Here is a 24,348-nt window from a genome sequence, read left to right on the forward strand (position 1 = left end):
AGAGTAGGGTGCTCTGGGCTGCTGGACATAGCCCGTCTCAATGGGAGCTGCTGCAACCTGCCTTATTAAATACTTATCTCTGCATTATTAACCACACTAATAAATTATGCTTTTCTAAATCATTTTGAAAGCCCAATTGTTCTGTCAAAGGTTTTTACCTTTTTATGGGTGGCTCCTACCATGGAGTGCTTGGAATAGACTTGTCTGAACTCCACAGAATGGTCCAAATCTGTTGGATTCCAGAAGGCCTCTAGAGGAAGGAGCTGACTACAGGGCAGCAGATAACAACTTCAGATAGCTGTTCTATTTTAAGAATAGGTTTTGTGTCACAATTTGAAGGCAACTGTCTTGGGATACCTGTTGGGAGGGCTTCAGGTGGATTTAAAAGGTTCAGGCCCAGAAAGCCTTGGATTGGAGTGAGTGACTAAAGAAATAAGAGTTAAGGAAAATTCACGCTAAAAGAATAGTCAGAGCAGGTATAGTAAAGAGCTCCTGGAATCCTAGCACTCTGGAGATGGAAGCAGGCAGGAAGATCATGAGTTCAAGGCCAACCTAACTACATAGCAAGTTCCTCAGGAAAGTAGGAATTCAAGCATCAACATTCAGGACCCGGAGAGCTTTCTTTCCCAGGTGGGCCATGAAGGGAGTTGATAGGGGCCTTCACTTGCTTCCATGTTCTGCCAGCTGACTGGGGCAGTGTCTGAGGAGCGGCAGCTCTGAGAGGCCAACCCCGATGGCAGATGTCTCTTTCTCTAATGCCTTCTTTTTTCACATTCAGATTTTCCGGCTCCTTCTCTGTGCTCCGTCACTTGCTAGTTACCTGAGTTTCAGCTGCCACTTACATTCTCAGAGGTTGTGCTTCCTCATTTATAAAACAGAGTATGTTAATGCCTAGATTTCGTGTTGTACTGAGATTGGACCTGTGCAAAGCACATGGTAGATATTCCATAGGGGAGTGGTGGCAGCAGCTGCTGCTATTGATACCAGCCACTGTAGTAAGATTGAGGGGGGTATGTGGCAGGGGAATGGCCTTTAGGCAAAAAGCAGGCCATTTTGAGTTAAGGCTTAGTAGCAAGAGAAAGATGACTGGTTTCCCCTTCAATCCTGCTCTGCCCTTTGGTCCCCTTTTCATCACACATATCCTATACACTGCCCTGCACTGCCCCATCTCACATCCTTTACACCCTATTTTCCTAGGAAAGCAGCTAAAGATGCAGGTGATATGGCCCTTTTGAGCTCAGCCTAGTTGCCAACCTCAGAAGCGTTCAGCCTCATGCTGGAAAACAAGACAGCGGGGCATATCACTGCTTAAGTGTGACAGTTGGCTTTAATTGTCAAGTTGACACAGTCTATAATCACTTGGGAAAGGAGTCTGTCTAGTGAGGGTGACTATTGCTGTGATGAAACATCATGACCAAAGCAACTTGGGGAGGAAATGGTTAACTCAGCTTACCCTTCCCTGACACAGTTCAGCAGAAAGAAGGTCAAGACTGGAATTCAAGCACAGCAGGAACCTGGAGGCAGGAGCTGATGCTGAGGTCCTGAGGGGTGCTGCTCACTGGCTTTTCCTCATGCTTTGTTCCATCTACTTTCTTATAGAACATAGTATCATCAGCCCAGGGATGGCACCACCCATAATGGGCTGGACCCTCCCCCATCAATCATTAATTAAGAAAATGCCTTACAGCTGGTTCTTATGGAGGCATTTTCTCAATTGAGACTCCTTCCTCTTCATTGATGGCTAGCTTGTGCCAAGTTAACATAAAACTAGCCAGTTCGGAGTCTCAGTGAGGATCAGGTGGGCCTGTGGGCACTGACTTTGGCTAATGTATGTTGGTTATATTAACTGAGGTTGAAAGACCTGCCCGCCGTAGGTGACACCATTCCCTAGGCAGGGGATCCTGAACTGTTAAGAGTTAAGAGTGAGCTCTAGCATGTCCACATTTATTCATTCCTCTGATCCTGATTATAGGTGTGATATGATGACGGTCCTGCCCCTGTGCTTTCATTACAATGATGCATTGTATCCTGGAACTGTGAGCTAAAGTATATCTTTTCTCCGATAAGTTCCTCTTGCTCAGGTATTTTATCAGAGCAGCAAGAAATGGCGCTAGGTCATGTCCCTCCATTAATAAAGAGTAATGGCCAGGTGATAAATAAGTCAGCTCAGGAGGAAAGCAGCACTAGAGAAGCTGATGAAAGAACAACCTGCAAGGATGGGGGAACAGGGAAGGTTCGAGTCTTAGCTTCCTTCACTACCTAAAACAGTGAAAAGAGCACACGCTTCAGAGGCGCTCCCAGGTTCAAATTCTGCCTCAGACACATGAAAGTTGTTCACACCTTGTTTCCATGAGGTGAAATGAGAATAACAAACAAGAATATACCACCATCGAATTGCTATGTAAGTGAGGTGTAGTAAATAGCCAGTGCTACTCCAGAAACATAGCAGGTGCTCTGCAGATGTCATTTTCTTTTTCATGCCCTGAATTCTCATAGCCTCACAGTCATGCCCATGAGAGATCCTCTGCATCTAGCCTAGACTCTGCCTCATCTTTATGGATAAGAGAGGATGGTGCCAATGTTGCAGGGAACACCTGTGATAGACCAGGCCTACGGGAAACAAAGATGGATGAGATGTGGGGCATGAAGAAGCCAGAAGTTGAGAGGGAGAGGCAGCTGCAACTACCATTGTCATAGTGGTGAACCAGCCTAAAGCAGGGAGTCAATCTGGATTTCAAAGACTACTTTACTGTTCTTGAGTGGTAACTGATCAGACTGGGGCATGGTATGGTGAGGATATAGTCAGTTTTGCCAGAGGTCTGAGCAAAATGCTGGCAAAATACAGAGAAGAATGAAGAATTCTGCCTAGAGATATCAGCCACAGGGAGGTACCTCTCCAGACTCATAAACAAGGGAAAGATGGAATGCAAAGTCACATTTACTGAGCACTCAATGTCAGATTCTGAGTATTTTGCAAGTATTAACTCATCCAAACCCTCACAGACCCTGTGAAGAAATAATGTTGTTCATGGTGAAGGACACTCATTGATCGAAGGATGAAGTCATGTGGTTTGGAATGGGAAGACTAGAGTTTGAGTCTAGACTCCTTGTTCTTAGTCCCTAATGCCTCTCTGAATCTTGAAGAATCAATGTTGAGGACAGCCTCCTCCCCCTAATAGACTAATAGACATTATGTCATTTGTCCAGCCACACCACTTCCTTTTTTGTGTCATAAGATTCTGTAAGAGTAGAACCACAGGACCTGTGGAAGGAGCAGCAAGCACAGCCCCTTACTCCACCTATGAGCTGTTTTGCTAGGACTGTCTTTGGCTTTAAAGCCTAGAAAGTGGGATGGTGGGAAATAAGGAGAACCAGTCGGGCTTCTTCGTCACCTCTGGCCCCATAGACAGGAATGGTGGGTGCTGGGAGGTCCATGACATAAAGTAGCTCCAAAGGCTCTCTTCCTTTTTCTCGGGATTGGAAGAGGTCTCTACTTGGCTTCTTATACAGAGCAAATAAAGTGGGATTGGTCTCATAGAAGCAGGATCAGGAATTGAGGACCCCACATAACCAATGTTCTCTTTATCCCCCCAATCTGCTCATATAGCTCTTAAATCATTCCCAGAAATGCATTTTGAAAGCCCTGACCTAGGGAGAGAACTGGCAGAGCTCTCTCCTTAGTGCTGCAGGTTGTTGAGAGCAGGCAAGTAGGCTCAGAAAGCCAGAAGAAAAGTGACAAATGAGTACGCATTTACGTGGCTCCCTCTCTGTCCTAATGCACTCTGGCTTGGAGGTGGAGTCAGGGAGAGGGATCAGGACCGACTAGAGGTGTAGGGGTGGGAGGTGCAGGCATACACAGATTTCAGAGCTCTGCCTGTCCCGTGCGCTTCTAGTGGGGATCCAGCACTTCTGCTGGTGACACATCCTGTGCCTCACAGTGCTCAGTCCTCATGGTGAAGCAGCTACACCGAGTCAGTATTGAAGGCTGAAAACTAGACTGCTCAGGAGGCAGGCTTGGATTTCAATTCGGGTTCTGTTGCTTGTAACTGTTGAACTTAGGCAAGTTACTTGTTTTTTTTACTTTCCTCTTCTTCAACATTGGAACAAGAGGAGTTTCTCCCTCGTGGGTTTGTGCGTATGGAACTAACTAATAGAGGCAAAGCACTTAAAACAACACCTCATATATAATGATCACTGGAGAGATGCTACTTCCATTATCATAGCATTGCCATCCTCAGGGGTGGTTAATTAGAGCTTTGGTGTTCCTAAAAAGTCAAATACCTACTGAGGGTCTCCTCCTGGTTCCAAAGTACATGTGCTTAAAATGTCTGGTTTGGAGATTATGGGCAATTTAACACTGTACTTAACAAGAGCAACTGTTAAAAGCTAATGTCTCAGCCGTATCACTGTCTACTACTGTCTGTCAGAAGAGGGGAGGGACGGTTCTGCCCCTGAAGGAATCCCAAAGTCCGGGCTCTTTCACTTAGGCTCCAGCACTATGGAGGAACTTGGAGGTCTTCACAACATTTTCCCCACCCAGCCTAGAGGCAGCAAGGAGCAAAAGCTCAGAGGATCTTCCAAGGGTCAGGCATGCTGGAGGCTGGTTCTATGGATCTCCATAGTTAGAATTTAAGTCACATGGTCTGGCTACAAAACACAATGTAGCTATGTGCTTAGGAAAATGGTCCTGCTTAGCTGGGTTCATGCCAGGCTTTGCCACTCTTTCAATATTTTGCTTAATTCAGATACCAATAAAAGTGATTTGCTGGGGCTGGAGAGATGACTCAGCAGTTAAGTACACTGGCTGTTCTTCCAGAGGACTAGGGTTCAATTCCCAGCACCCACATGGCAGATTCAGGGGATCTGACACCTTCACACTAAAGTGCATAGAATAAAGTTAAATAATTTTTTAAAAAGTGCTTTGTTTTGAAATGGTAAATAAAAAAGTAGAGAAAACATTGTGACAAATTTCCATGACATTTCACTCAGCGGTTTTCAGCTGAGGCCAGTACTGTTTCGTCTACACTTCCATTCAATTCTGTATTCCTCCCATATTGCTTTAAAGCAAATCCAAGACACAGGATGATGACATTTTTAATTATTTCAGCACACTGCATTTTTAGAATTTGCTATGTGCCAATCACTGTACAAGAATACAATTAAACATAGTTTTTTGTCTTTAAGCTGCAGCCAAGTGAGTGGTTTACAAAAGCAGGTTTATTGAGGCTAAATCATGGTCAGGAGAAAATGTAGCATTCTTTTCTTATTTGGTCGGATGATACCTTGATTTCCAGTGTGGATTAAAAAAAAATCATTGGGGCAATGAGATAGCTCAGTGGGGTAAAGGTGCTGAGTTTAATCTCTGCTGTCTGCATGGTGGAGAGAACCAGTTCATGCAGATTGCCTTTTAACTCTATTTGTGTGAGGTGACATGCTCACCCTTCCCACATAAACATAATGAAATTTTTAAAAATGCCCTTAAAACTGCTGGTGATAATAACTGATGGTCTCGGTTTTCATGACCTCCCTATCTTACCTGAGCATCTTGACTCTTGGCACAGCTGCTTTGCGAGTCATGCTAGCTGGAGAGCTCTGTGCATCATGACACATGGGCTTCCCTGTCCTCAGAGAAGTGTGATAATGGAATGGCTGCTGAGAGAGGCCAAAAGGCCCTTCCTGGCCCAGATAGCTCTAAGGGTGCCCACTAGGCAATGACTTCAGGCTTAACTCTGTCTTTTCTTGGAGGTAGGAATGACAAGTGATCTCTAAGGGTTAAGAGGCAGAATCTTAATAAAAACGAAAGTGTTGACAGCTCTGCTGGCTCCAAGTTTTCTCTAAATGTAGCTCGGCACAACTTAATGGGTCACTAAACTTGCCCAAGATGCCCTGTTATAAATCACCACCATCAGAGCTAGGCAGACAAAGCTAGGATAAATCACTGTGGGCATTTCCTGCCCCTTCAGTCTCTTCCCCTTAAAGTCTGGAGTGTGGATTTGGGCATGAGACAAGTGATCACTAGGTAAAACTAAAACCTCGTCTGGGAACAGCTTGCCCATGTACACATATCATCCCTGCGTCAACTTTCAGTTACAGAACAGTTATACTCTCTGAAGCACATATAGGGAAATAGCTTCTGCTCTGAGATCTATCTTGTTAAGGAGAATGGAATCACACCTAGAGTACTTTCCACATTTAGTAACTGGGTAAGAAACAGCTTGAGTGGCCCTAATAACTTAGCATCTCTATACAGTGCTGAGCTGGGAGTGGACACTGGAAGATGCATATAGGCAATGTGAGAGAGAAGAGACCCAGAGGGGTTGAGCCCAGGCATGTGTCTCGGGAACCTATCAACTCAGAATCTGCAGTTCTTCCCACCTATCTGGTTTGTTATGATGGTTAAAGTAAGCAGAAAAGGAAGTATACAATGCTGTTCCAAAATGTTTAAAGAATGGGGTAGGACGTGAGATAATTTGAAAATATAGTTAAAAAGATGCTCAGCCTTACAGTGAGTTTGGGTGATGAAGCCTCAATTGATCAAATACCTCAAAGAAATGTAACCTGGTCACAACAGGTTCCCCCATCCCTCTCCCCCACTGTCTGAAAGCTGCAAGAACAGACTTCAGAGTCAGGCAGTCTTGACGCAAGCCTTGATTTCACTTGGCCACTTAGTGAGCATTCTCAGAGCTTCCTAGTCATGAAGAGATCAAGGGTGTGCCATAAAAAGCTGTTGGCTGTAAATTTTTATGATAGTTAAAGCAATTTTTATAATGATTCAATATTCTGTAAGATCGAAATGCATTTGAACAGTACATGACTCCCATGGAGACTTCTTGAATATAGCATTGGCTATTTTGTTGCATAATATCTTTTTATATCTAGTATCCATTGTGGGAAGAGTCTGTTACATTTACCCTTCCTGATCACCCTAATCAAATTAACAGAGAAGTACTGCTAATCAAATTAACAGAGAAGTGCTGAAAATTTTACCATCTCATATACATGGCCCAAATCCCCTCATTTGTCCCATAATGTCGGATATTAGAATATTTTGTCACATGAAAAATACTTAATTTCTGTGAGTAAATGTCATCTGAAAAATTAGAATCAATATAGAGTACTATGAGGTAAATATGTAAATGATTGGAACATCATGAATAAATAATAAAACAGATTCCTTTTTTCTTCTGCACATGATGGGATAGTAACTCCCACTGACAGGGCTGACTGAAGATGAGACAAGTGAGAGAATGCATGCCAAGCATGTCTGGCACATAGCAGGTGGTCAGGGAGAACCATCAGTGCACCAGCGAGCGAGCGCAAATGTGTATAGCTCATGCAGTTACCTTTCTAGGGCATTTTGTATGTGCACATCTTTGTAGTCGGAATCCTTCTGCAAGCTGTTTAAATTGTGTCCTTCTGCTCAGGACTACTGAATTCTTCAACTACAGAAACTGTCCAAAACCTGAGTGGTAATTAATTTTGCAGAGCTGTTAGCCTTTACAAAGCCCTCTTAGGTCTACTTTCTCAAAACAACTTGCGCCCCCCCACCCCGCCCTCGGTTGTAGCTCAGTTGTTAGAGAGCTTGGTTAGAGTGCATGAAGCCCCCTGGGTTCAGTCCCCAGCCTCTAAGAAAAGCAGCAGTGGTGGTGGTGCACACCTGTAATTCCAGCACTAGGACGATGGAAGGAGGGGGATCAGGTCAATTGTGGCAACATGGACAATTCAAGACCAGAGGAGGACACTCACGACTGTCTCAAAACTACAGTAACCCCTCCCCCACAAAAGGTTGAGTTCTCATCATCATAAAAAGCAAGAAAACTAAGACCTAGCCAGAGTGTGAGACTTGCCAAGGTATCAGCAGCACAGATTCCAAAGATTCCAAGTCTAGCCTCATTTCACCAAACACACTACAATAGAGCTCTTGCATGTGGAAGGAATGCAACAGATGTTGTAGACAGTGTAGATTTATGTTTATCAAGCAATTTCCTAGTAAACAGTAGTAGGGCTTTTGTCTATTATAATATTATGTGGAGAGGCACTTTTAACCAAAGTCATCATACCGATCAGTAAAGGACATACTATACTACCACTATACTTTAGGTTTTGTCTTTCATGACTCAGTATTTTGGGATTTTTGAGCCCCTTTGAATTATGGATTCTAATCTAAATAATATGACAAGTTGCAGCAGGGGTTAGTGAGCTTTTTCTGTAAAAAGCTTGATAGTAAATATTTTAGGTTTCTTGGCCCATACAGTCAATCTTTGTCACAACTATTCAATTGTATTGTTGCAATTGGAAAGAAGGTGCAGACACTGCATAAGTGAATGGTCATTCTGTGTTCCAATAAAATTTTACTTATAAAAACAAGAGGTGGGCATAGCATGCCAATTACTGACTTACAGAATTCTCATTATTTGACATATGAGTTTCCTGAAAGAGAAGTCTCAGACTGAATCTGCTGAGGCAATGGATATGAAGCCAAACCTGAAAGTAGAGCAATCTTGTTTTGAGCCATTTGTTCTTTACCCTTAACAACAGACTCACATTCTCATTCTTGGCCATGTAACCTACCAACACCAGTTATATTTGTCAACAATTCCAATGTTTGTGGATATAACTTAAGAAACAGTGAAAAGACTAGAAGGGCCTCAGAAAGAACTTTCTCAGTCTAGTCCAGAGGTTATTAACAGTTTAGTCAATTTTTTTTAACTATTTTGTATATTTCATGTGTTTTGTTTTGTTTTGTTTTGTTTGAGAGGGTTTCTCCATGCAACAGTTCTGGCTGTCCTAGAACTTGCTTTGTAGACAAAGTTGTCTTTGAACTCACAGAGATACACCTGCCTCTCCCTCTGGAATGCTGGGATTAAAGGCATGTACCACCACTGCCTGGCTTCATGCTTTTGTTTTATTTAATTATCTGCTACAGTTTTAAAAATCTGAAGATTGTACACAATAAATAGATGCTGTTTGCCTAGGAAGACAAAGATGTTGATGCATTATGCCCTTGGGACAACAATCAGCTAGCTGATGCTGAACCATTACTATTTCATTTAGACATGTGGAGTCCAATTTGCAAAGCCTGAATAGGACTAACTAATTTATTCCATAAACGAAGAATATGAAGTTCTGAAGAAGTTTCACCCACTCTCGTTTAGAGCCAGAAGCCTCCCTCATTCAGAACAATGGTGAGCACTGTAGGCTTTCTCTTAGAGATCTGAGGTTCAAGGATATGCTGCACTTACAGGTGCTCTGAATGGGAAGCACCACCTTTGTCCTGTATCCTTCCATGTCCTTCACTTGGCCAGAAATTCTTAGTGGCTGTCATCCTCTACAGAATGCAAACTTGGAACACAAAGTCCATCATTCCTCAGGCTGCTGACCACACCCACAGACTAAAATATTTGTGCTCTGGGTACAGAGTGATACAGATTCCCGCCTCCACAGATGCTCTCATATCCAGCTGGGTTATGAATCTACATGCTTTTGTCAATGGCCTTTTCTCTACCCACACAGGCAGTTAAGAAACAATAGCTTCTAAAGGACAGTGATGTGGGAAGAGAGGTTACTGAGAACGGTTACTGATGACAAAGTTCCTCATAACAGGAGGGCAACAAGAGATCTGAACTCTTCCTAAAACATTAAGTGGCCCATGGCCAGAGTCTTCAATAGATTGCTTTTTAAAAGGTGCAGAGTCTGTCTGGATTGTCATAGTTTTACATAAAATGTTCCCATCAAGGGTAGTGACATTGATTAGTAAAACTCTTGGGAATGTTGAGTTTAAATGGACATGAATACAGAGGGCCCAGCTCCACTATGTCTCAGGTCCACAAATTACCTTATGAATAACTCTCCAAGGAGTTGCTTAATTGCATTTATAGCTTACAGATGCCAACAACAAAACTGTGGTCTCTGTGAGTAAATAGGTATATGAATGACATGAGGAATGGACTAGTACAAAGAACCATTTCCATGAGATCATCCACAATAAAGGTGGTAGCAACACAAAACCAAGGTAGTCTTGAGGACAAAAAGAAGAAAGAGCAGGTGACAACTGAACTGGAGGTGGTTCTCTGAATAGCTCAGGAGACCAACAGTCAGAGATTTTGATTTGGACAAACAAGAGAACACAGTCAAAGAACAAGTTGTCAAGCATGTATAGCATTGGTGACAGTAGGAGACAAGAGGACCTTTAAACTCTATTTCTTTTCTGCCTTGGAACAGCTTCTCCATGTTTCTATAAAGGAAAATGCTGCCAGGAACAAGTCAGCATAAAATTTCCTTTAAAAAATTCTCTAGAGCCTGTATCTAGCATAAATTAAGGTGTCATTGCTAAGTTTGCAAATTGACCAATCTCTAAACCTAACATCTATTCTACAAAAGTCTACTGAAGTCACTGTAGTCTCCTGGTAGCACAAAGAACATATCGGACAGTGAACTGTGGCTAAAGAAGTCCCTTTTTTGTCTCTTAGCCCTCAACTTCCACTCTGGAGCTGTTCTTTATCTTTATTTAGTGGGGATCTAGGAAACAGGCTTGACTAAAAAGAAAAGGGAAAACTGAAGTTCTCAGAGGGAAGCAACTGGACTTATTTATTTGGATCCCAACAAAACCCTGGTTTGGAGCCCTTTCACAATAGGCCTGAACTTTTTCAGAACCTCAGTCAACATGTTAGGCTTGAGTAAAGGATCAGGAAAACCTTGATAATACAGTTAACCGCTTTGCCACTGATATGTAGAATTCTGTTATTTGTGTTCAGTAGAAGGGTAGTAATGTGGTTCCAGGTAAGCCTTTTGAAAAATGAGTCACCCAACAAGGGAAAGATCCAAATCCTCCTACTCTAACTGTAAGAGAGGATTTCTAAGTACCAGGTCCTCATGGACAAAGTGCCAAGTGGTGAAGAAATGTCAGTCTTTCTAAGAAGGCAGTGTGGATAAAAGGAATCACCATCTTAGCATGACGGCTTCCAATACAGCACTCCTGGAAAGCTTCTCTGGATATGGTCAGCAGTGTTGCTTAGCCCCTTGCTGTCATGCTTTCTCACTTAAGTTTGTCTCTCAGAGTTCTGGTCCTGTGCAGTGGAGTGAACACCTTATGAATGCATTTTCTGATGATCAACTATATGGTTTCAACACAATACACAAGAATGAATACTCAATTGCACAGGACAAGACAGAAACTTCCAGAGGCAGGCTGAACCATGGGGGAAGTATGAGCACCAGGAGAATGTCCTGTTTTGATGACTTTTGAGCTGATAGAAACCTGCAGTCTTGATGGGCATGGTGGCACATGCCTTTAATGTCCACAAAGGCAGGTGGATCTCTGTGAGTTCCAGGCCAGGGACAGCTAGAGATGTCACACAGAGAAACCTGTCTCAAGCCAACCCCTCCCCCACCCAAAAAAAAAAAAAAAGAAAGACAACTGCTGTCTTTCTGGACAGAGAAACAGGACACTACAAAGTCATCAACTATAGTTGCTGGGAAGTGAGAGGGAAATCTGAAAAGAAAGGAGCTAAAGCAAGAGGTAGTAACTTAAATTCTGAGCATAATTTCTGTCTAGTTTGTTTGTTTGTACCCTGAAATATATGCAGGACAAACTCTGGTAAAGAAAAAAGAACTAAAATAAGATTTGAGTTGCTACCCTACCCAAGACAGTTTACATGCAGAGTTCAACGAAGTTTAAAACTATGTTCCTGGGGCTGGAGTATTCCTGGGACTGGCTCATCGGTTAAGAGCACTGGCTGCTCTTACAGACTACCCAGGTTCAATTCCCAGTACCCACATGGCAGTTCAAAACTGCAACTCCAAGATCTGACATGCATGCAGGCAAAACACTAATGCATATATATATACATATATATGTATATATATATATATATATATATATATATATATATTTATCACTATGTTCCTACAAACAGCAGCAGCAGCAGCAGCAGCAGCAGCAGCAGCAGCAGCACTCTTAGGAAGAATATAACAGAACCTACAGCATGAAACAGTTACAAAGCCAGACATACTGGTACATATCCGAGATCCTACTACTTGGCAGGCTAAGACAGGGATGGGAGTTTGGGGCCCACCTACACCTAATCTAATATTCCTTACTCAGTATGTCAAGTGCTCTACCACTGTGCTAAATCCCCTGCCCCCACAAAAAGGATCCTCAATGTAATTATCGTAACTATCTTTAGTAAAGAAAAATATGCTTTTGGTGAACAAAGAGGAACTGAAGAAACTAGACAAGAACTCAAGGATAAAATACACAGAATTTGCCTCCATTTGAAAACCACTCTTCTTTCCTTCATACTTTATTCTTTTCCTTTCACCGCTGAACCGGGTCAGTTTTGGATGAAAAGAAACTGATTTACCTTTGCTTCCACAGCGGTACAGATAGAACCCCCAATTCCCAATGTTCTGAAGACAAGTCAGATGAGAGCCGGAGAGTGACTCATTCACAGCCTGTCTCTGCTCAGCTGGTGGTCCCATTTCACCTGATTTCTATGTGTGTCTAAATGAAATGAAAATTTGCTGAACACTACCGTTCAAAGTTCTGCTCTTTCAGAAGGGTGGACTTTGAGAGAATTTAGGGCATTTAGTGGGAAGATTTCATTTCCTGAGGTTGTAAGGGTCAGAGTTCACTAAGCTCTTCTTTCTGCAACCCTGATACTTACTACCAGGCCTACTACTAGCTCCTACACAGACCAAATCTTTCATTTGGGAGGCAAGCTGGGTGTGGGGAGCACATTGTTTGTTCCAGCATTCCAGAAGCAGAGGCAGAGGCAGGTGGATCCCTATGAGTTTAAGCATGGTCTACAGAGCAAGTTCCAGGGAAGCCAGGGCTACTTACAGAGTCCCTGTCCTTTTAGAACACGTGCTATGAAATGCTTCTGTAGAAGGAGTTCCACACAGATAGGGGTTCTCCTGTGAAAGGAGAGAAGGTGTCTCACTCTTCTGCAGTAATTCCAATATGGGTTCCTAGAAGGAAACTTAGAACGGATGATTCTACGCTTACTCTGGATCTCATTCCAGACCCCCTCCTGTTTGTTTACAAGATTCTATATCATGAGATATATACTCTAGAAACACAATCAGCTTCCAACTTCTCAGATTCAACTCCTCAGACAGGGTGTACCTGGGTGAAACAATGAGATCCAATTCACAAAAAGTGACAATTGCCACAGTAAGAGAGATCACCACACAAACCTGCTATGGATTATTGCTTACACTGGAAGCAAGAGAATGACTATTTCATTCAATTATATCAAGTCAACAATATCAAACTAAGAGAGTGAACACCTCCCCCAAAGCGTGTTCTTAGCAACTTCATATAATATGCATGACTAAAGCCAGTTACTAGTATTAGAGGGGACCAATGCTTCTCTTGAAATATGATTATTCTATCAGAAATAGAAAAAGTAGGACAAAAGTAGAAAAAAATCTTAAAAGCTATAAACCCACTTCCCATATTTCTACTACAAAGCTTATAACTACATCATCCAGTGATACAGAATCCCAGAAACTTTACAAAATTCCTTTTTAAAATTTATTTTTGTTATCAAAGAGAATGTCCAGAAACATTGAGTACTAAAGAATTTTTTGTTCATGGCATTGTTTTATAAAACTTCCTAATGGACAGTGAATATTTCATTTGATTTTATTGGTATATTCCTTCATTTATTAATGAGGTGGATGAACTGAACTGATGAAATTACTTTAAAAAAAATCCAGACAACCATATAAAGGAAAAACATCCATTCTCATTCTGAATCTGTTGATTGCAGTGAATTCAGTGGCGAGTCCACCACTGACTAAGAACCAACTTCCCCACAGAAGGGAGCTGTTCTCATCTTCTCAGTAAATCACAGAGGTCTCTCAGATATAGGCACCATGTTTGAAGTCTCACACAAAACGTCTGTGTCACTTAAATTACATAATGTGGCAGTGTTTGTTTCATGGGGACAGAATATTTAAAGGGCAAAGTAGAAAATAATCCGTTTGTATGTTATGTGTGAGTACATTATTTTACTGTGCATGGGCTTGAGGGCACAGCAGCCCTTCACAAAGAGGCGTTCCACCAGTGCAGCATCTGAGGGTTCCCACTTGCTCTTGGTGCGGAGCATGTCTGTCAATGAACCATATGTTAGTCTGGGTCTTCTGCTTGGCTGAGATGGTCTGAACTAAATTCTGTTGTTAATCTCTTACACTCCATCTCTATTTTTCAGCTTCAGGATATGTAGGGTATTTGACTGTTTCTATCTTCTCTCGGACTTTGTAGGAAGGGTACAGGCCTGTTTTTCCTAGTTTTCTGTTGACACCTTTAGAGTAACCATTCCAATGGTTTCCAGCCACACCAATGATATCTCCAGGTTCCATGGGGATTTCCTCTTTAGTTCGAGGTTGGTGAGGATAAACTGCAATCTGGTTGTGGGCATTTTGGCCTCCAAAATAGTAGATGTCATCTAAAGAATGGAAGTTTGCAGAGGCATCAGGATGCAGTGTTTGCATGATTTCATAAGCAACCCTACAGACCTTGGGAAAGAGGGGAAAAGAGTATGTTAGTACACAGTGTAAATACCATACTACTGCACAGCGATCTCTAACCAAAGTTGGGCTCTAGGGTGGAGAGGGCTGAGAACAGTCCATTGCTGTCAGGTGATGGATAGTTATTCTTCATTCATGCACACACCACACACACAGACAGACACACTCGTGTACACACATGTGTTTTAGAATTAAAACAGCAGGGACAATACATATATTGTACAATGTAATGTAAGAATATGAACTAATTGGCTTTTAATAAATATTGTAAAGAGCTACATGATCTTCCAAGCTATGAACTAGTCACACAAAAATGAATAAGATCAAGTTTTTATCTAGAGAATTTAAGGTTTGGGGTTAGCACTTCAAATAACACAAATGTTGTTGCTCTCATCCTTTTATCCACTCTTTTTAAAAAAGTTAAATTGCTAAGAATTAACTTTTATTTGTATTGATGTATATGTGCATATGTCTCTCTATGTGCATGGTGCATGTGTGTGCATGTACAAGTGCTTGTAGAAGCCAGAAGGCTGTCAAATCCCCCTGGAGCTGGAGTTACAGGAACTGTGAGTGGCCAGCCCAATGTAGATCTCAACTCTGGTCCTCTAGCAGAGCAGGAAGCACTCTAATTGGCTGAGCCATCTCTCTAGCTCCCTCTATCCACTTTTAACATAGTGTTTTCTCAGAACTCTCCTCAATAGAGATTTATGTATTTACTGATGACCAGTGAGCAAGTGGGTTTAAACATATCAGTTATTCCTAAAGAGCTCTGAAGTATGCTGTGTTCATAACAGCAGGTTTGGACTGATATCAGCTGGGCTAATAATCTTTAAGGAAGACATATCTGCCCAACTAGTGTTGATTTAAAATGACTTAAAAGATTCTGCTGTTAAAGGATGTCCAAGCTAGCACGTAAAAATCACATGCCCTGAACTTCACCTCCTGGATTTAATATGTTGAGTGATAAGCTAGGCCACCTTCACAGAAGGGTAGCACTCAAGCAATGAACAGATTCACTAGAAAGTAGAATGGGTTTTCCATCCCTTCCTAAGTTAGGTCATGACAGGAGAGAACTATCATTTTGCTTAGAACATTTTTCTTTTTTATATTCTGACTGAGATCTAAATGCAGGTCAAATTTCTCTGCATCTCTAGTTTGGTTATCTCAGTTAATGAATTTTCATTGTCCTTATGCCAACATTTTGCATCCACTTAGAAATGAAATCACTATTAATAGCTATTAACCTGCTAATGGCACTTTTGAATGACTCAGCACATGTCTCTAGACTGAGGCATTTCTGGAGCTCAAAAACTGAATAAAGATGTTTTGATTTTTCTCTCTTTTTCAATTATGCTGGCCAGTGAACTAGGGCCTTGTACCCAGACAAGCACTTTAACCTGAGAAATACCTTATTTGGACCAAGTAAAATGACTAGGTTAACCTTCACCTCAACTTCCTGGAGAATCTGAATTTAAGGACCTTGAGCAGTTCTCAAAGGCTAGATGTAACTGGTAACCCAAACTAAAGTTAGACAACTTTCTTTTTTCTTTTTCTTTTGGGAATTAAAATACAAAGTGATTAAATGAAATTGACCTAAATCTTAGTGCTATAGTTTCAACTATTAACAGAAAGAATAAAGACAATGATTTTTGTTTGTTTTGAGATAAGGGCTCAGGATGGCCTCAAATTCTTTACGTAGCTAAGGGTGACCTTGGATTCTTAGTCTTCCTACCTCTATATTTCTAATGTTGGGATACAAGCATGTGCCACCAGGCTCAGCTTGTTTTCAATTTACCTTTGTCAACAAACTAAGTTTATTTTGGGACTGCCATGATATAGATGGAATCAATGGTAGAAACAAAAACTATAATAAAATGAGAATAAAAGCAAGCAATTTACAACTTTTAAACTTCAAATTCAAAGGCCTACACAGAGAAATCAAAATTAAATTGAACTCTGGAAAGAAACAAATATCATCAATGACAGACCAAATACACAATGGTGGTCTCATAAGATTACATCCTCAGAACTCTGTAGCTATCTTAGTTCATAGTATGTCACATTCTGACAATGACAAAAATGCCTAATGACACATTCCTCAGAATATCCTCACTGCTGAGACACATAACTGTAATTAAAATAATGAAGCTCCACTAATAACAAACTAAATAACATGGAAGAAGCTAATGTTTGCTGAGCTTTTGCTGTCAAATACTGATGTGAGATATTATTTGGCATAATCCTCCTAGGAGCCCCATAAGATTCTCTCATTCTTCTTACAGATGCCAAAGGGAACTAAAAATAAAAGCATCTGCCCCCGTTACACTATTAGTAAGTGGTAGATTCAAGTTCAAACCCAGGCAACCTGCGTATATTTGTAACTGTCACATATATTTTCTACAACAAATCTTATACTCCACATCCATTATGTTGCACCAGAAAGACAACCTAAGAGCTACAACATCCCTGGGGAAACCCAAGTCTCCTCTTCAGGGTCCTTCTTTCCACTCTCCTGCTGTTCTTAGCAGAAATGCAGGGCTGTGTTTCTCAGGACCACCACAATTTCTACCTTAGCAGTTACAACAATTCTCTCTCTTCATTTTTTAATGCATTGCTCTCATAAGAACAGCACTGCCCCATGTTCCACAACCTAGGTCTCTCTTTCTTTTTGTGAAAATTTTAACATTAGTTTATGTTAGAGAGATTTTGTAACTTTATCTTAAAAAAAAAACATAAAAGCAGATAATAAATACTACATCCACAATTAGAATCCTTTCTGGTTCCAGAGTATGTGCTTTCAAGCACAATATAAGACTGCTTTTGGATAAGCAACTGGAAGTGTATATACCACACAGTAGGTGTTCAAGCCCATGGGTGATACTTAAAATTTAAGGTCCATATACAACATTCTGAATAAATAATTGTTGTTTAACTCAATCCTGGGACAATTTACTGCTAAGGGCTAGGAGGATCACTACATTGTTGATGGTTGCATTCAACCACATTTGGCTCCCTCAAATCATGTGGTAGGTAATGAAGGCTTGCAGCCGATGGCAATATTCAAGATTGGTACTCTGAGTGTGCATGACTGAGACAGGCAGGGCTTGGTTTACAAACAAAACATGGCTGTATACAGTTTATTTTATTTCACTCTGTGCCAACACCACTTCATCACTTTCTAGCATATTATTAAGCATACAGTGATAACTGACAGCAAACATTCCTGCTAAAGGCTATAACCCAGGTATAATAATGGCTTTAAAAATATTAAAAAGGTAAGTATCCATTAGTCTGAATATAACCATTAGGAATAAATATCTAGCTGAGTATATGGGCTTCCAAGCTTTCACATAGCATATAGGACCTTGCTTTTGTCAAATTATACAGTCAGGCAAGGTTTTCCTAGTCGGAGAATCCGAAAATTGCTCTCAGGTTAGTGGGTGACGCTGGAATATCTGCACACCTTTCCTTTAGATTGCTTAGTTTTGCTATACCATGAGAGAAAATAACCAGTTTTTGCTGTACTGCATGAATGTCCAAATGAATGCAATACAAGTGGCACAGTACGGCATCCAGTGCCAAAGGTGAGGGGTACCCAGGCTGATGCAAGACAGACTTCTTGTCCTCCATGCTGGGAAGCAGGCACAGGGGTCACATCTTTTATCTTGTATTTTCTCTTTGCTATTCTCAGAAGGTATTCACCACTGCTTCTTAAACTACACCTCAATGGAAATTCCTACCCAAAAAGTGAATGTTACTCTTAATTTTGTCTTTTGGGCTTTCCAAAATCTGATTCAAAGTGTATAATGTAGCCATTCCTGTTGTGTGGATTTGGAATTAAATAGGGCATGAGACTGTTTTAACAACTGTTATAAAGGGAGTTGTCACAGGGAAAAACTAATCAAATTACTAAGCAATGCTTCTCATTAAACAAAGTAAACTTCAGCATTAAGGTCTTTTATATTTTTAAGATTTACCAAGTTTATTTTCAAAATCATAAAAGACTTCTTACAAAAAGATCATTACATTTTATGTGTTTGGGTGTTTGCCTGAATGTATGTCTGTGCACACATGTATGTTCTTAAGAGAACACCAGATCCCTTGAACTAGAGTTACAGATGTTTGTGAGCCACTGTGTGGGTGCTGGGAACGGAACTTGAATCCTCTAGAAGAACAGCAAGTGCTCTTATGCTGAGCCATCTCTCCAGTCCCAACGTTAAGGTCTTTAAGCATCTACAATTGCTTTAGTAAATCAGATTCCAGAGTAATAAAAACTGATTCTACAACTTAGTAAACAGAATTTTCAGAAAAACTTTCTGATATTTCATTTTTCTACCAATGAGCTTCCAACTACTTTCATTTCTTCAGTTATAATTTGTTTGTTTCAGTAAGGTAGTTTTAGTAAGTAAGAATATAAGTGATCAAGTAGATGGTTTGTGCATGGCATTTTCCACCAACACATTATAGTATGACTGACTTATGTCTGAAATGTCACTGTCCTGGTTGGTTTCTGTCAATCTGACATAAACACAGATATTATCTGGGAAGAAGGAATCTTAAGAGATTAACTGCCCCATAAGACTGTCCTATAGGCAAGTCTGTAAGGTATTTTCTTGATTAATGATTGACGTGGGAGGGCCCAGTCTACCAGGGACATGGCTACCCCTAGGCAGGTAGTCCTGAATGGCATAATAAAGCAGGCGGAGCAAGCCAGGCGGGAGCGCATAAATAAGCAGCACTCCTCCATGGCCTCTGCTTCAGTTTCTGCTCCCAGTTTCCTGCCTTCCATTTATTCCATGAATTCTCTCAGGGATGCCATGTGACCTGAAAAAACAGACATACATCTGTTCCTCCCCAAGTTGTTTTTGGCCATGGTGGGTTTTTTGTTTGTTTGTTTTGTTTTATTTTTCGAGACAGGGTTTCTCTGTTTAACAGCATCAACTGTCTTGGAACTCACTTTGTAGACCAGGCTGGCCTCCAACTCAGAGAGATCCTCTTGCCTCTGCCTCCTGAGCACTGGGTGTGATTAAAGGTGTACTGAGAACAAACGTTGGTCCTCTGTAAGAGCAGCAAATGCTCTTAACTGATGAACCATCTCTACAGCTTTATTTTTGTTTATTTTAAAAGCTGAGTACTTTCAGAACACTTGCACAAATAAATTAGCATTACCAATACAAGCTGAGGAAGGAAGAGAATGGACATCTATCTAGTAGGCAATTATAATCTATGCTATAGCTGGCTGCCCTCTAGCTCAACACAGTAGATTATTTAGTAGATGGCTAGCTATTCCTTCTCCACCATCCAGAGCCTTGAATTTAGGACTTTTTGTGATCTGGACTAGGCCATCATTAGAAAATCTTGGCTGTTCAAAATTCTAAAGCACAAATTTAAAAGGAAAAAGAAAACTGATTACTTTCTATCCCAGAATGGGCTTAAGAAAGGATTCTTAAGAAGGGCTAGAAGAAGCCAGGTGTTGGTGGTGCACGCCTTTAATCCCAGCACTTTGGAGGCGGAGGCAGGTGGATCTCTGTGAGTTCAAGGCCAGCCTGGTCTATAGAGCGAGTGCCAGAATAGGCTTCAAAGCTACGAAGAGAAACCCTGTCCCAAAAAACCAAAATAAATAAATACATAAATAAATAAAATAAAATAAAGAAGAAGGGCTAGAAGAAAGCAAACACACTGAGCACATCCCTATAAATGAGACTCATATGCTTTCGATTGATTTTAGAACTGATGATTAGAACAGTGGTTCTCATCCAAGGCAGCTTTGCTAGAGGCATTTGGCAATGTCCAGAGACATTTTTGTTTTTGACAAGTTGTGTTGAGGGTGCTACTGGACAAGAATTCTGCTAAACACCCTAAATGCACAGTATAGTTCTTCATAACAAAATATCTGCTCCAAATGCCAGCAGTGCCTAGGTTTAGAAACACTGGACTGGAGGAACAGGCTTCAGACAGGGCTAAAATTTAGAGTCACAGGGCAGGCAGTGACTAGGAAAAGTGACTCCTTTTTTTTTTTTTAAAGCTAAATTTTATTTTTCATGTATGAATGAATTCATGCATGTATTCCCTCAGATTGAATTGTGAACTGAAGTCATCATGTTTGGCAAGAAGTACTCAGCTATTTTACTTGTTTAAATGACTCTTTAAAATTTTTTCTTTTATTTTTGAGATTATAATAATATAATTACATCATTTCTCCCTTAAATCCTCCTAGTTCTCCCACATGCCCCTCTCCCCACTGTCTTTCAAATTCATGGCCTCTTTTTTCATTAACTTTAATCATATGCATATATGTACATTATATACATACATACATACATACATACATACATACATACATACATACATTTCATTCCTAAATATAGCCTGCTCAGTCTGCAGAACCTGTAGCTAGGTTCTCAGAAATAGGAGTGGGGTCAAGTAGATACACACCTGACCTGTTATGAGAAAGGAAAAGGTGCTTTTTGCAGACAGAATTCTCATCCCAGTTAAACAAAGCCATTAGATGCCTCCATGGAAATTTGAAATCTAAGAAGATTTTCTGTAGAGATTAGGATTCCTGCTGTGTGGCTCCTGTTTTGTGTAGCTGTTTTTATATAGTGAGTTATATTCTTACTTCACTATGAAGAACTATATATAGCCTTTGCATTGATAAATGCCTTCTGAAAATCTTATCAACATCCTACTGTGATAAGGTACTGACTGTCATACTGTAAAAAAACTATGGTCCATTTCTTTATTCTTCCTGAAATTCCTTCCCATGGAAACTGCACTTTTCTCTTACTTATTTTCTTTACCATGAGGCTCTCAGCATTAAGCACACTCATTTTACACCTTTTAAAATTTTGGGTAATTGTCCTCTACTTGTATTTTGATTCTGAATGAGAGCAAGACCCATATCTTCAAACTCCTTTTAAATCCTGTGTAACTGTGTAACTTTGAGCATAGTCATTCAATGCCTGGTTAATTAAGCTAATCAGTGATAACTGGATAAATGGGGAAAGTATAAAGTTCACAGTAAGTATTGCAGTACCAGTATTGCATAGGGCACAGAAGACTGATTAGATACCTCATAAACACACACATGTACCAAACCCATAACCTATACGCAACAATCAAACTCAAGGAGTTACTGAGGTATTACAGTGTTTAAATTATTTAAATTTAATATATAGCTTCTTGCTTAACAGAAATGCAATAGGACTTGTAAAAGACTTGCATTTACTGTTCTTACTATAAAGCAAGCAAGTGAGGCAAAAGGCTGGGAACTTAAGTCTCACCATATTAGTGTACTGATGTGTTAAAATGGATGGGTTCTATATAGTAACCACTTGCAGAATCAGGAAAGTACAAAGTAAACTTAAACACGTGCTGTTTCTGTTAGATGCTATGAACCACCAAGTACTTTAAAGGACTTTACTAAGTGACTTCAGTGGAGATGTATTCAACCATTGCTGTAAACAACTAAATATTCAATGTGCTCAAGCAGCTTTTCTATGGGATCTCTTTATTCTTTCACAAAAGATATCAGTACTGAAAGACCCGCTCGGAATGCTTCTGCATGCCCCCTGCCCCTCTGTCTTCCCCGCCTGTGCCGGTGCTGGGTGTTCTCTCTGGAGCAGGCGGGAGGAGCAGTTAACCGAGAGCAGCGCGGCGGGGACTGAGCAGGGCAGGGCCAGGGTTCGGCCAGGGGCTGGAGAATGCAGCGTGGGCGGCGCCTGGAAGGGGAACTTGAGCTGGGAGAGCAGCGGTGCTGCTTGTCCAGGAGCTGCGAGCGGGGAGCCGCCTCCAAGGCCAAGGACACGGGGGCCGCGGAGCTGCCGGGGCCTCCCAAGCCTTCACCCCGGCAGGGCTCGCGCCCCCGGCCCGCCCCGCCTGGCACCGCGCCTCGGGGCTGGGGCCGAGCAACGAGCACCAGGTGGGCCGGCACGAGGGCGAGCACCAGGTGGGCCAGCACGAGGGCGAGCACCAGGTGGGCTGGCACGAGAGTGAACACCAAGTGAGCCGGCCTGGGGCCCTGCCCCTGAGCCCCCGCCCGATGAGAAACACTCCGTCCCAAGGTCTCCGCCCCCAAGGTCAGTTATCTGGACGAGGAGGGGGGGGAATTGAGTCTGTTGTACCAGACACCAGACCTTGAGAATATGCTGATCTGGAATGGCTCTGTGTCTCAATTGAACCGTCCAATAGAAATGATTCCGTATTTCGCCTTATTTGAAAGACTCTGTATTTCACCTCATTTGAATAACTCTGTACTGCGCCTCATTTGAATAACCCTGAGTAGCGCCTCATTTACATTGACCAATGGGAATAGCTCTGTACAATGCCTCATTAGAATTATCCAATAGAATCCCTGCTTCTAGCTTGCGCCTTTTTCCCTATATAAGGACCCCTTTCCCTTGGCTCGGGGCGCTTAGCCACACAGAAGCTAAGTCGCCCGGGTACCCGTATCTCCAATAAAGCCTCTTGCTTTTGCATCCAAGTTCGTGGTCTCGCTGATTCCTGGGTGCGGGTCTCCTTCTACGAAAGTACCTCTTCGGGGGTCTTTCAAGTACTAAGTTAAGGAAATTATACTGGAATCATACTAACACTAAAAACACAGACTAATGCTGGGCGTTGGTGGTGCACGCCTTTAATCCCAGCACTCGGGAGGCAGAGGCAGGCTGATCTCTTCGAGTTCAAGGCTAACCTGGTCTACAGAGCCAGTACCAGATAGGCTCCAAAGCTACACAGAGAAACACTGTCACGAAAACAAACAAACAAACAAACAAACACAAAAAACACAGACTCACAAATAATTTTCCTGGCACAGTACAACACTGAGTACTGGCCACTAAAAAGTGCTACCACTTACCTGGGATGAAAAAGTACACACAAGGAAGTCAGCCTGGGAGAGAAAGTGTATATCCAGGATCACGCCCCGAAGTGAATTTTCTGTGTATCGGTTGTGTAGTCCAGCTGACCAAGAAATAGAGTTATCACTAATAAATTCATAATTGGAGTACCTGAAAAAAAGAGATTTGTACATGACTAAACTTAAGTATTCTACAGAAGGGAGACCACTTCTTTAATCAAAAGCTCCCTCCTGATAACATTTAATAGAGTAGTTGAAGCATCTCTCAAATCAACAATGGAGAAGAAACTACTTCAGAATATCTTGATGCCAGGTGTGGTGAGATATTCATTCCTATAGTCCAAATATTCAGCTGGCTGAGACAAGAGGACTACGGGTCCAAGGCTGGCCTGGGCTACGTAGCAGAACCATGTTTTACAAAAATATATTATGGGTATATTATCTTAAACACATACATCATTATGACCTTTAAGTATCTCATGACAGAGTAAAACTGAAGGCTTCTAAGTCTCTTTGTAATGAGCAACCTTCTAAGAGTTTATCCAAGCTTTCTCATATATGAATGAAGCTGTTGAAGAAATACATCAGGACAGACTCTCACTTAAAGTTTTAATTTATAATTGTGACAGGTCAGATTTGAGTAAACTTGTAAAGTCTTCTTCATTGATTTTTTTTACAAATTAATAATGTAAATAAATTTAAAAATACTTAAAACATTTATGACAACCAATGATCTTCAATTCCCACCCTTTTTGAAGATTCAGCTATCTACTCTTAGCCATACAGTAATAGAAAAGACATTCTATTGGATTTATGAAAGCAAGCTCCTTGTGGATGTCTGCCAATGAATATTGCTGATAGTCCTACTTAAGAGATGTGCTTAAAAATACCAAAATTGTTTTTTGTTTTTGTTTTTGTTTTTTTCTAAAAGTCTACCATCTAATAGGTCTTTAGACTGA

General features: G+C 41.3%; 1 protein-coding gene across 8 annotated transcripts in view; it reads right to left on the reverse strand.

Moving 5' to 3' along the window:
- Positions 1–13,523: 13,523 nt before the first annotated feature.
- Positions 13,524–24,348, reverse strand: part of Fut8 (fucosyltransferase 8) — a 206,669-nt gene continuing 195,844 nt past the window's right edge. For all 8 annotated transcript variants that reach the window (XM_035444994.1, XM_035444999.1, XM_035444998.1 and 5 more), the window contains 2 exons: positions 23,390–23,540; positions 13,524–14,523 (listed from right to left, as the gene is read on the reverse strand). In XM_035444994.1, the coding sequence (XP_035300885.1) occupies positions 14,206–14,523; positions 23,390–23,540 (469 nt within the window). In that variant the 3' untranslated portion in view covers positions 13,524–14,205. The remainder of the gene's footprint in view (positions 14,524–23,389; positions 23,541–24,348) is intronic.

This window comes from Cricetulus griseus, chromosome 5, assembly GCF_003668045.3.
Source record: "Cricetulus griseus strain 17A/GY chromosome 5, alternate assembly CriGri-PICRH-1.0, whole genome shotgun sequence".
Lineage (NCBI taxonomy): Eukaryota > Metazoa > Chordata > Mammalia > Rodentia > Cricetidae > Cricetulus > Cricetulus griseus.